We start from the raw sequence: 12,195 nt of genomic DNA on the forward strand, positions 1-12,195 counted from the left end.
AATTATGAACCTGAAAATGAACATAACATGGGCGCTTTAAATCGTCCTGCTTGTTCACAACCGTCATGTCGTTAGTAGATGTTTGCCGCCATCTAGAGCCTCGTTGAGTTTAAAAAAAAGAAAAAGTAGAATGCATTGCCAAAGCAAGGGCTTCAAATTCATCAAACATTCAGTTACGTTAACATACAAAGCTGGCAAAACCATTTTAGCCGGTAATAAGTTCAAGGCTTTCCCTGGAGTATGCGTAAGATAAACCAAATCTAAATGAGTTTACCATTGTTTATGTCTGGCCCTGACCCAGCAAGTAGCTTAAGCTCCAGTCTAAACTCAGCCGACCCGCAGATCTGTTTCACATCCTATTAGAAATCCCCAAAAGTAAAAACCCCGTCTTTATCAAGGCCAGAGTAATAATAAACACTTTCTCCATTGCTCTGCAGTTATGGCATATTAAAAGCTGCTGGTGTCAGTGAAGCTGACTGTGTTGCTCTCTAGGGAAGAGTACGAGAGCTCGATGAGATTCCCTCTGCGAAATATGCATTTGAAATGCATTCATTTTTTTTATGATGAATTCGGATTGAACCCATTAAGAAAGTATATTTTTATGCTTTTCAGTTTCGTGTTTATATCTCAAGTACTCAGCTTGTCCCTCGTGCGTCATCTGTGTGTTCTTTCTCACGGCAGGGCTCACAAGGAGAGGCTGGCACACCTGGTCTTAAAGGTTCAAAGGTGAGCTTGGCCGATATGTTTTCTACAAGGCTGCGTTTACACGCGGCCGGCAATTTTTTCATAAACAGACATTTCAACTTCTTCGGTTTACTTTTTAGAAAAGTGTTGGGTTACACGTACCCGTGTACTGTATATATGTCAAGCACATGCCAAATCTGTAGGTGGCAGTGTAACGAGAAGCGCAAGCCCACGTCAGCCAATCAGAATCCTGAAAATAGCGACAACAGCCACGGATCACTTCGTCTCTCTTCTCTTCCTCACTTCCTCGGCTGGCTAAACGTTGGTGTCGACCAAAGGTCCTTCTGCATGTCTTCTCCGAACTTCTCCCACTCCCGCTGCTTTGCCTCTGTCACGGCAGAGGCTGCAGCCCTTCGGGCCCTTCGGTACCCTGCAACTGCCTCTGGATCCCTCTGGGATAGCATATCCCAGAAAGACTGCATCTTCAGTTGGACGGCTTCCCTGACCACCGGTGTCCCCCAGGGTGTTCGTGGGTTACCGTCCCTTGAGGCGCCTAAGACCTCAGCTCTCCACTGCAGCTTCAGCAACGGAAACTTTGAACACTGTCCACTCAGGTTCAATGCCCCCAGCCTCCACAGGGATGCACCAAAAGCTCCGCCGGAGGTGTGAGTTGAAAGTCCGTCGGACAGGGGCCTCCTCCGACGTTTCCCAGTTTACCCGCACTACCAGTCTTCCAGACGTCCCTCCCCACCCCCTGACCCAACTCACCCCCAGATGGTGATCGTTGACGCTCTGCCCCTCTCTTCACCCGTGTCCAATCATCGGCGATCAGATGAAACGATTCTAAAATCGATCATTGACCTTCGTCCTAGGGTGCTCTGGTACCACGTACACTTATGAGCATCCCTATGTTCCAACATGGTGTTTGTGATGGACAGTCCACGACCAGCACCGAAGTCCAACAACAGACAGCCGCTCTGGTTTAGATCAGGGAGGCCGTTCCTCCCAAACACGCCTCTCTCTCATGTATCTCCATCATCACCCACGTGTGTCCCACTAGTCACCCTGTTGTGTGTCACCTCTGTCTTTTTATTACCGAGTTTACAGACAAGTAGCTGCTGATTGGGTATAACCTGTGACACAGCAAATAAACAAGAGACACAACCACCAAATGAGATAAAACTGATCTAAAAGCCGTTTCAGCCGTCATTGAACATGCCCCAGGTCTCCACAATGCAAAAATATGAATACAAAAAAAAGACTTTTCTATTGCATACTAGCACCCTTTAATATAATAGAAAATGTCACATACAGTACAGTATGTGTCATACTATGTCGTGATTCAAAATACTAGAAGTTGTCGCACAATAGAAATGAGTTATATTCAATCATATCAAAACATATTCCACATATTATATGTATTGCCACAAAAGAGATTGTTTTAATAATAGTCTGAATAAATGTCTTCTCACATCAGGGGGAGACTGGAGACAAAGGGGAGCAGGGATCTTCTGGCCCCAAGGTAAGCAGGTGTTCATGGTGTTGCATGCTGGGATCTTTATAGACTTTGGCTGAATCCCATTCCTCCATCTTACCCCTTACCCCTACCCCTTGGCCCTTGAAACCAAGAGGTAAGGACTAGGGGTGAGAACATACCCCATGACACGCTGCGGTACACACTGATTACCACCAGGGGGCAGCAGTCACACGTAGCAGTTTCAGGAAAAGAAGCAATCTGATATTTCAAACGTCTCTGATGTAGTGTGTAAGTCGGCTGTGCGGTGTGTAAGAAGGTGTGTTTAAATGTGTTTCTGGATGTCATTGATGTGCAGGGCCCCCCAGGGCAGAAAGGAGACCAAGGAGCCACTGAAATCGTCGACTACAACGGAAATATTCAGGAGGCTTTACAGGTCAGACAAGGGGTTCCTCAACACGCTTCACAAAGACCTGCAGTACATCTGCAGGAGCAGATAGCACAGTGTTTCTGTTATACCTACATATTTTCCCAAAATATGGTTTTGCCTTATGTTAACAGCCTAAACCATACTAAAGACACCCGTGTAAATACATATATTTTGCAAAAGATATGGCTGTAAATTGCGGTGTATTTTGTAGGGATCGACCGATACTGATTTTTCAAGGCTGATACCAATTATTAGCAGTTAGTTATTAGTAGAAATTGATAACCGATAACATTATCTGTATTATCTGTTATGTGCAATAACACTGGCCTGACGTGTGCAATTCTCAACCACTCCAATTATTAGTGTTATTATTTTACTTTTCTCCATTGCAATTCCTTAATTATGTTAATTATGTAACTAATGTATAAAAACAGTTCTTTATGTAAATACCGTACATATCCAATTCCTTATATTTCTTTATTTGTATTTCTACTCTATTTATAATATTTATGCAACTGCAACACAACAGTTTCTGATTCGGATTCTGATTTACAGTGAAAATGAGAATCTGGCTGTAGTGCGACCAAAGTGGAACACTTTGTAATAAATTACCTTTATTGTTATCAAGCAAATAAAACGCACATACAGATAATCTGCAAAAAATAATAATCGATCGGCTGAGAATCGGTCTATCCCTAGTATTTTGGCACGTCCTATAAGAACATGTATTGATTCAATTTAAGTGCAATACCTTGTACAAAGTACCAACTCAACACTGCTCCAGATATTTCCTCTACATATTCAAGCTCACATACGGTAATAACTCATTTGAAGGGTGTATCTGTGCAGAAATGTTCCGACACAAAGGTTTCTTTCCTGTGTGACCTCTGCAATCTTTTCTCTTACTTCCACATTCCCACTTCTTTGGCCTACTGCAGAAGATTACCACCATTACAGTGACGGTAATTAGGCTCTGAGTGTGTGTTCTTTGTGGTGTGTCATCTCCATAAGTGATTCATATTTGTCCTCGCATGGGCGCAACTCAATCCCAACTGTGGGTTGCACGTCCTTGTTGTCTTTGTGCCGCCTACACCCAGCAACCCGTTTGCTTAACGGTGAACGTAGCACGACTTAGCGCTGCTTTCACGCTTTTGTGTGGTCGATTCCGTCTCGGTGTCTGACATGACGGCTGTCTCTCTAAATGTCATTAAGACATTCTTTAAAACCAACGAAACCTTGTGGGGAAATATTTCAAAAAAAGGGTGTTTCCAAAACTGAGAATCGCACTTTAGGTCCGAATCGTTCCATGAATTAATCGGACATTTATTTGGGAATATGCACCGAGGATACTATAGACTCATCTTAATGTGGGTCCTGCTTTGGAGGGGGGCAGTAGCTCAGTCCAGAGGGAGTTGGGTTGGGAACCGGAGGGTCACTGGTTCAAGTCCCCCGTGTGGACCAAAAAGAAGGGAGTGTGGATTTGTGGCTGGAGAGATGCCACTTCACCTCCTGGGCACTGCCAGGTGCTGTTGAGCAAGGCACCGTACCCCCCCCCACCCGCTCAGGGTGCTGGTTCGGCTGGCAGCCCCCCCACTCACTCTGACATCTGTCCATTAGTGCATGTACAGATCCTGAGCATGTGTGTGTGTGTGTGTGTAGTTCAGGACTGTGTGTGACTACTAACAAGTGTGGACACAGAGTGTAAATTGTAATTTCCCCATTGGGGATTAATAAACAGATTAAAATTAAATTAAAAAAATGTATTCCCTAATCTTTAGGCCCTGTCTTGCAGATGGTCTCATTTCAAAATGTAGTTGTAAGACCTTCATTGATTCAGTGTTTTGCTTAGATATTGCATTTGTCTGAATTATTATGTTAAATCCATGTGTCGATTGATCATAACACACATTACAGACAGTGTGGGAGAAGGGGGTTATTGTATTGCATTGAAGTATAAAGCTAAGAAAGCTGTGTATAAAACGTCATGAATTTGAAAAAGTAATAATATTGTTCAAAGTTGACTATTTTTTGGAAAACACGTATTGGAACACAACTGAAGTATTATTTGTGCCTGACTTTGTGAAAGTGACATAATGCATGATGTTGGTTAGCAGGGTAGAAAATACGCACGTTTCCCATAATATGTACATTCAAAACTCAACTTTATTTGGATTATGTCCGTTAGCATGGTACGGAGTTAGCTGGTTAAGTGTCACGCGCTCTAGCATCATTCTTGCGTTTAAGCTACATTACGCTAAGTGTAGGATTTATTCTTCATGCAAAATATTGCAATTATTAAACCCTCATGTTGTCCCCATGTTGTCCTCATGTTCTCCTCATGTTGTCCTCATGTTGTCCTCCATGTTGCCCTCATGTTGTCTTCATGTTGTCTTCATGTTGCCTCATGTTGTCCTCATGTTGTCCCTCATGTGTTTGTCCTCATGTTGTCCTCATGTTCCTCATGTTTCCTCGTTGTCCTCATTGTCTTCATGTTTGCCCTCATGTTGTCTTCATGTTGTCCTCATTGTTCTCCTCATGTTCTCCTCATGTTGTCCTCATGTTTGTCCTCAATTTGCCCTCATGTTTTCTCTTCATGTTGTCTTCATGTTGTCCTCATGTTGTCTTCATGTTGTCTTCATGTTGTCCTCATGTTGTCCTCATGTTGTCATCATGTTGTCCTAATGTTGTCCTATGTTGTCCTCATGTTGCCCTCATGTTGTCTTCATGTTGTCTTCATGTTGCCCTCATTTGTGCCTTCATGTTGTCTTCATGTTGTTCTCATGTTGTTCCCCATGTTGTCCTCATGTTGTCCCTCATGTTCTCCTCATGTGTCCTCATGTTGTCCTCATGTTGTCTTCATGTTGTCCTCAGTTGCCCTCATGTTGTCTTCATGTTTCTTCATGTGCCCTCATGTTGTCTTCATGTTGTCCCCATGTTGTCCTCTGTTGTCTTCATGTTGTCCCCATGTTGCCTCCATGTTGTCCTCATGTTGTCCTCAGTTGTCTTCATGGTTGTCCCATGTTGTCCTCATGTTGTCCCCATGTTGTCCTCATGTTGTCCCCATGTTGTCCTCATGTTGCCTCATTGTTGCCCTCATGTTGTCCCCATGTTGCCTTCATGTTGTCCTTCATGTTGTTTCTCATGTTGTCTTCATGTTGTCCTCATGTTGTCCTCATGTTCTCCTCATTGTTGTCCTCATGTTGTCCTCATGTTGTCTTCATGTTGTCCTCATGTTGCCCTCATGTTTCTTCATGTTGTCTTCCATGTTGCCCTCAGTTTGTCTCATGTTGTCCCTTTTCCTCATGTTGTCCTCATGTTGTCCCTCAGTTGTCTCATTTTGCCCATGTCCCATGTGTCCTCATGTTGTCCTCATGTTGTCTTCATGTTGTCCCCATGTTGTCCTCATGTTGTCCCATGTTGTCCTCAATGTTGTCCCCATGTTGTCCTCATGTTGCCCTCATGTTGCCCTCATGTTGTCCCCATGTTGTCCTCATGTTGTCGTATATCAATCTTCTTTTTAATTCCCCAAAATAACATGATTGATTCCAACGCTCTTTACCAAGTACAAATCTCTACTTTCATTAATTTTGGGTCTTATTATATTTTATAGCATTGTAAAACAAATTGAAGTGTTTTTGAAATAGTATTGAGTAAAAGTTGACATATTCCAGTCTGTGATTATCCATCAACATCCATTCCTTTTATTGTAGTCGAAATAATAATAATTTTCTAACTCAAATATTAGGTGTAATCTCCTCTAAATGAGGTTTATTGAACATAAATTCCCCAAAATAACTAAAGTTAGTACATCAGGGTGACGTAGTGTTGAAGACGTCAAAAACAAAGTGACAAACATGGAAAAAGTGTTGAAAAAAGGGACAAAAACGTAAGAAAAAGTTAAAAACATGTATAGAAAGCGTCAACAAAAGGGTTAATTATCCATTTTGACAAGTTTAAAGATCCTTCTCCTGTCTGTGAAGTATGTATTCCTGAGTGATGAAAGCAACATTATGTGTTATGTTGATTAGCGTTGTCGTAAACTAGCATGTTTTCATTTAATACTCAATTTACTGGACATTAAAATGATCATTATATTCATCCCAGCTTCCACTTGCACTCATTGCAACCAATCACTGAACGTCTTTTACGATTGCTTCGAATTCAAATGAATTAATGTTTTAATTCCAACACATCGTCCATGATGATAACTACTTATCTTGTAGCTAACGTGTTTTTTAATTTTGGCATGTCATTCAGTATTTCATAACTGATTGCTAACGTAGTTTTTGCTGTTTTGCAAGTCATTTCATCGTGATAGTCGGTTCCATTGATGATTGAAACAATAAGATGATATCAAATTGATCAATCAAATGTACATTTCTTCAGTTGAGTAGAAATGTACTTGAACGTCCTCATGTGTCTCTCTCTCTCTGTTCAGGGTCCTCCTGGACCCATGGGGCCGACGGGACCTGAGGGTATGAAGGTAAGTACTCCCTCCTACAATGTTGGATGTTTTTCCCGTACATATGCAAATCTCAACCAACAAAATCCCATCATATTGTGCCCCTGTATTTCTGAGTTTGTCAAATATTGTTGTGTCCCCTGCCAGGGGGATCGTGGCATGCCGGGTCTCCCCGGACTCGATGGAGAAAGAGTGAGTTCATCGTGCATAATCATGTATATATGTAATTATTAGTTCAACTTTTCCCAGATTTTTAAACATTGATATGAGTTCCCCCAGCCTGCTTATGGTCCCCCAGTGGCTAGAAATGGTGATAGGTGTAAACCAAGTCCTGGGTCTCTTGTTCTGGAGAAAATGAAAACTCAGATGGGCCGGAATCTTGCTCCTTATGAGGTCTTATGAGGGGACCACTAAGGTCTATATAAAAGAGACCTCAGATACAGTATTAGGGGACCACTAAAGGTCTATCATACAAGAAGACCCTTTCTCAGATACAGTATTAAGGCCCACTCGGCCCCCCCCCCTCTCAATAGAACAGAGACTCCCCCCCTTCAGATACAGTACTTAGACCTACCCTAAGGTTATATATAAAGAGACTCCCCCTCAGATACCAGTATTAGGGACCACTAAGGTCTATAATAACAGAGACTACCTCCAGCACCTCCACAGATACCCTCATTAGGGACCGACTAACCGCCTCCCTAATAAAAGAAGAACTTCAATCCAGAAATTATGGACCCTAAGGTCAGATAAAAGAGACTGTTTTCAGATCCAGAATTCGGGACCGCCTAAGGCTCTTTATAATAGACTTCAGATACGTATTCCCTGGCGGACCCACATAGGTCTATAAAATGAGACCTTCATATACAGTATTCACGGGGACCCCCCCACCTAACGGCGTCCGAATATAAAATCCGCCAATCCCTCCCGCTGGCTACCACCCGAGGCAACGAAGGACCCCTAAAATGCGTAATCCCCCCCCCGTTACAGTCTCCACCGATCCCACAGCCCTGTATGGACCACTTAAGGTCTATATAAAATAAACTTAGGAGATCCAAATTAGGGGGACCCACTAGTCTATGTACGACCCCAACTTCAGATCCAGGAATTATGGACCACACCTATGTGTCATATAACAGAGGCCCCATGACTTTCAGAATGCTTACGAGTCATTATGACCACATAAGTTCTATACCCTAAACGCAGCCCCCCACCTTCCCCACGATACAGTCCTTAGGGACCACCTCCAAGTCTATATAAAGATGACCTTCAGATTCAGTATTAGGGAGACCACTAAGTCTATATAAGAGACTTCAGATACAGTATTAGGACCACTAAGTCTATTAAAGAGACTTCAGATACAGTATTAGGGGACCACTAAGTCTATATAAAGACGCACTTCAGATACAGTATTAGGGACCACGAAGTCTATATAAAGAGCTTCCAGATTCAGTATTAGGGACCACTAAGGTCTATACTAAAAGAGACCCTTCAGATACATATTAGGGACCACTAAGTCTATATAAAAGACTTCAATACAGTATTGGTGCGCACCCCCCACCCTAGGTCCCGACTATAAAAGCATCCAAAGGGCACCATATCATGGGACCTTTAAGGTAATACTACTTGTTTTTAAGGCATTACTAACTGCATTTTGTTGCAATGTACCTGTACATGTGTAATGACAATAAAGTTGAATCTAATCTAATCTAATTATGTGGATTGGCTCCTTTTTATATTACTGTCTCGGATAAAAACAAAGGGTGATCCTTCCTTCTCCGTTGTGGTCCCGAGACTCTGGAGCCAACTTCCCATTGGTCCTCCTCTACTGTGGAGATCTTGGAGTCTCGTCTTAAAACCCATTTTCATTCTTTGGCGTTTGATTTAGTTTAGGGACATTTGTATAGAAGTGTGCTGTTTGTATGATGTCATATCTATCTATATTCTTATTGTCTTCCTTTGTTTTTATAACATAACTTTGTAGAGCACTTTGTTCAGCCTAGGTTGGTTTTCTACGTGCTCTGTAAATAAATGGACTTGACTCGACTTGACTTGACTTAATTACTACACAGTCTGAATGCCTTCTTTCTTGTCTCAGGGCTACAAAGGCTCCAAAGGTGACATGGGAATGCCTGGAGCCTCAGGGGAGAAAGGAGCAACTGGTTTACCCGGTCTACCTGTAAGAATGTACATACTGTACATACAGTAGTCCTGACTTTACCTTTACACTAGGTCTCTGAAAAACACCTTTCTTCATGGTCGTCAGAACTCTTCACCCACTCTTTTAGATACTTTATTTACTTTACTGAACCACACATCTAATGAAGCTTTTGTCCCTTAGGGTGTCAATGGGGTAAAAGGGGATAAGGGAGATACAGGTCTACCTGGTCCTCAAGGTTCTTCAGTAAGTCACACGTTATTATAACTCAGCATAATAATACTCTAAGTAGTTGCATTAAAGATGCTTTTCATTGTACAGGTATGTGTTGTACTGTAAATGTAAACTGCAGTCCAACTATAATATATAGTATTATTTTTGTGGATTCATTCATTGATTTGGTGTTAAAATATCTGTTTTTAATATTTGCAGATTGTCGGCACTCCAGGGCCACAAGGGCCCCATGGACTCCCAGGACCCATGGTGGGTGTTTCCAAAAAAGTCTCATCTGTGGACTTGTTGTTTTTTGGAACAAAACTTAATTAATCGCCTAATATAAAACTACAAATATAGATTTTATACATGTTACTCATGACCATACTCATAAAGTTGTACAGCAATCTGACTTACTGATTGTGCTTTACAGTGTGTTGGCACGTTAAACCACCTTGTAAACAAGCCCAACCTGTCTATTAGTCAGACATTTAATGATCTGTGCTGCAGGAAGGAAAACACATTGAAACACAAGCTAATATTTTTGCGATGTTTTTTTCAGGGCCCCCATGGTTTCCCCGGACCAAAGGTAAACCTCAAAAGACTTCACGTGACAATTCACATTCAAGTCATTATGACTCCAAGACGTCCTTCTCACCATCACTCTCTGCTGAGAGTCGAGTGTAACTGTCATTCAAAATTGAAATATGTATTAATCGTAGAAAAGAACGAGCTCAAGATGAGTGTCAGTTGTTAGGTTTTACGTTCTTTGCTTATTCTTGTTGAAACATAAATTAAGTGCCTTTCATAACGCTGTAATTCGTCTTCTTGTCAGCTGCTGCAAAGCAGGCTGAACCACATGAGCCAGATAGAAGACGTTCTATCATTTCGTCAACAAGTGCGTCAACTCCATCCAATGTGTCTCATTTCCTCCTTCTTCCTTTGTGTGTTTAGGGGGAACCTGGTTTGCATGGTGTGAAGGGTATCCGAGGTGAACCAGGACACAAAGGGGACCGTGGACCTCTGGGTCTCCCCGTGAGTACAGTCGTGCATCATGGGATATCCCCAACCACAAAGTCCTGTCTTTTATTTCCTTAGACATCCATAAAAAAAATCTATGGTGTGTGTGTGTGTGTGTGTGTGTGTGTGGTGTTCCCGTGTGGAACCGGGTTGCTACATTTGTAGGGCGGGACCAAAAACTGTGAATACAGTATACTTAGGGGACCTGACAGCTTTGTGGGACAAAATGCTGGTCCCACAACGTTAAAGGGCTTTTTGAGGAAATAAGACTTGGTTTTTAGGATTACGGGTTAGAGTTAGTTATGGTGGGGGTGGGGTTAAGGTTGGCAGTTTAGGTTGTGATGGTGTTGGTTAGGGTGGTGGGGTGGGGGTTAACGTTAGGCATTTAGGTTGTGATGGTTAGGTTAGGGTGGGGTGGGGTTAAGGTTAGGCATTTAGTTTTTGATGGCTTATGGTTAGGGTGGGGGTGGGGGTTACGGTTATAGGCATTTAGTTGTGATGGTTAGGTTAGGGTGAGGTGGGGGTTAAGGTTAGGCATTAAGGTTTGATGGTTAAGGTTAGGGTGGGGGTGGGGGTTAAGGTTAGGCATTTAGGTTTGATGGTTAAGGTTAGGGTAAGGGGTTAGGGAATGCATTATGTCAATGACTGGTCCCCACAAAGATAGCCAGACACGACTGCGTGTGTGTGTGTGTGTGTGTGTGTGTGTGGCCTCCTCCATTCTCTGTCCTCGTTTTTTTCATTTGCCCGGGCCGACTCTGTTGCCGAGCTCCCTGTGACACCCAGTGTAATTGTAGTTGTTGTGAACCCTGCCATCAACCTGTCCTAATAACTGTGTTCATCTGGTACTAATCCCGCCTTGTTCATGTCACTCACACCTTCATAACCACGCAGGGAGCCTCCGGCTTGGACGGCCACGCCCGGTTGGTGTGTCCATTTGCCGAGCTCCCACTCCCCCCCCCCCCCCCCCCCCCCTCCCAACTTCTGCCTACTTGTCTCCCTCTCATCCTCCATACAGTCCCAAACCTGTGTTTTATTGTATATCTCACTGTGACTTCTGTTAGATGTTTCCATCTCAGTTCAGGTCTCTGTAGTTTCATTGATTCCCACTAATTCTCAGGATAGCTACCGTACAGAAAGCAGTAAGCGCAGGCTCTCGTTTTGTCCCATGTTGTCAGCATTAACACACACTCATACATTAACTGTGTCAGCGGTGTTGTACACGTCCTTTGTGGCCAATGCACGTGCACTAGCAGCAGATCTGTGTGGGGTTTGTAGTTCAAACCAGATGGGAATATAGTACAGAAGTGGACGCTAAACAATTTATTTTTTTTTGCTTTGAAATACCTGCTGTAGTCCAATTTATGTGAACTCACCATGGCAACACTACTTTCTGCAGGGCATGGATGGGCCTACGGGTCCAGCTGGTCCAGCTGGGCCTAAGGGGGACATAGTAAGAGACATTTGAATTTGACTTTATATCTCTCTGATACAGATTTTTGGGTGTTTTATGTAACACTGATTCATTTGTATTAGGGTGAGAGAGGAGCACCTGGCGAGCCAGGACCAAGAGGACCCTATGGACTGCCTGTAAGTTTTTAGGATCATCCTGGAGAAAAACATTATCTTTAATCAGGGATGAGTGCAGATTACAGTGAGTCATTATGCTCCCTTATTCTAGTTTTGTGAGATTCTTCTAGCCTGTCTGGGTGGCAACGCTGCTTAAACCTTGCCTATCTTCCTTCAAAAGACCTTGA

The 12,195-nt window shown here is 42.9% G+C and overlaps 1 protein-coding gene across 1 annotated transcript in view; it reads left to right on the forward strand.

The window, feature by feature from the left end:
• Positions 1 to 12,195, forward strand: part of col25a1 (collagen type XXV alpha 1 chain) — a 75,519-nt gene that overhangs the window by 53,894 nt on the left and 9,430 nt on the right. The window contains exons 18-30 of the mRNA XM_032510946.1: positions 682 to 726; positions 2,162 to 2,206; positions 2,517 to 2,594; positions 3,527 to 3,550; positions 7,027 to 7,071; positions 7,198 to 7,242; positions 9,149 to 9,229; positions 9,392 to 9,454; positions 9,641 to 9,691; positions 9,984 to 10,010; positions 10,376 to 10,456; positions 11,838 to 11,891; positions 11,975 to 12,028. Of these exons, the coding sequence (XP_032366837.1) occupies positions 682 to 726; positions 2,162 to 2,206; positions 2,517 to 2,594; positions 3,527 to 3,550; positions 7,027 to 7,071; positions 7,198 to 7,242; positions 9,149 to 9,229; positions 9,392 to 9,454; positions 9,641 to 9,691; positions 9,984 to 10,010; positions 10,376 to 10,456; positions 11,838 to 11,891; positions 11,975 to 12,028 (693 nt within the window). The remainder of the gene's footprint in view (positions 1 to 681; positions 727 to 2,161; positions 2,207 to 2,516; positions 2,595 to 3,526; positions 3,551 to 7,026; positions 7,072 to 7,197; positions 7,243 to 9,148; positions 9,230 to 9,391; positions 9,455 to 9,640; positions 9,692 to 9,983; positions 10,011 to 10,375; positions 10,457 to 11,837; positions 11,892 to 11,974; positions 12,029 to 12,195) is intronic.

The sequence above is a fragment of the Etheostoma spectabile genome, unplaced genomic scaffold (genome assembly GCF_008692095.1).
Source record: "Etheostoma spectabile isolate EspeVRDwgs_2016 unplaced genomic scaffold, UIUC_Espe_1.0 scaffold302, whole genome shotgun sequence".
NCBI classification, from domain to species: domain Eukaryota; kingdom Metazoa; phylum Chordata; class Actinopteri; order Perciformes; family Percidae; genus Etheostoma; species Etheostoma spectabile.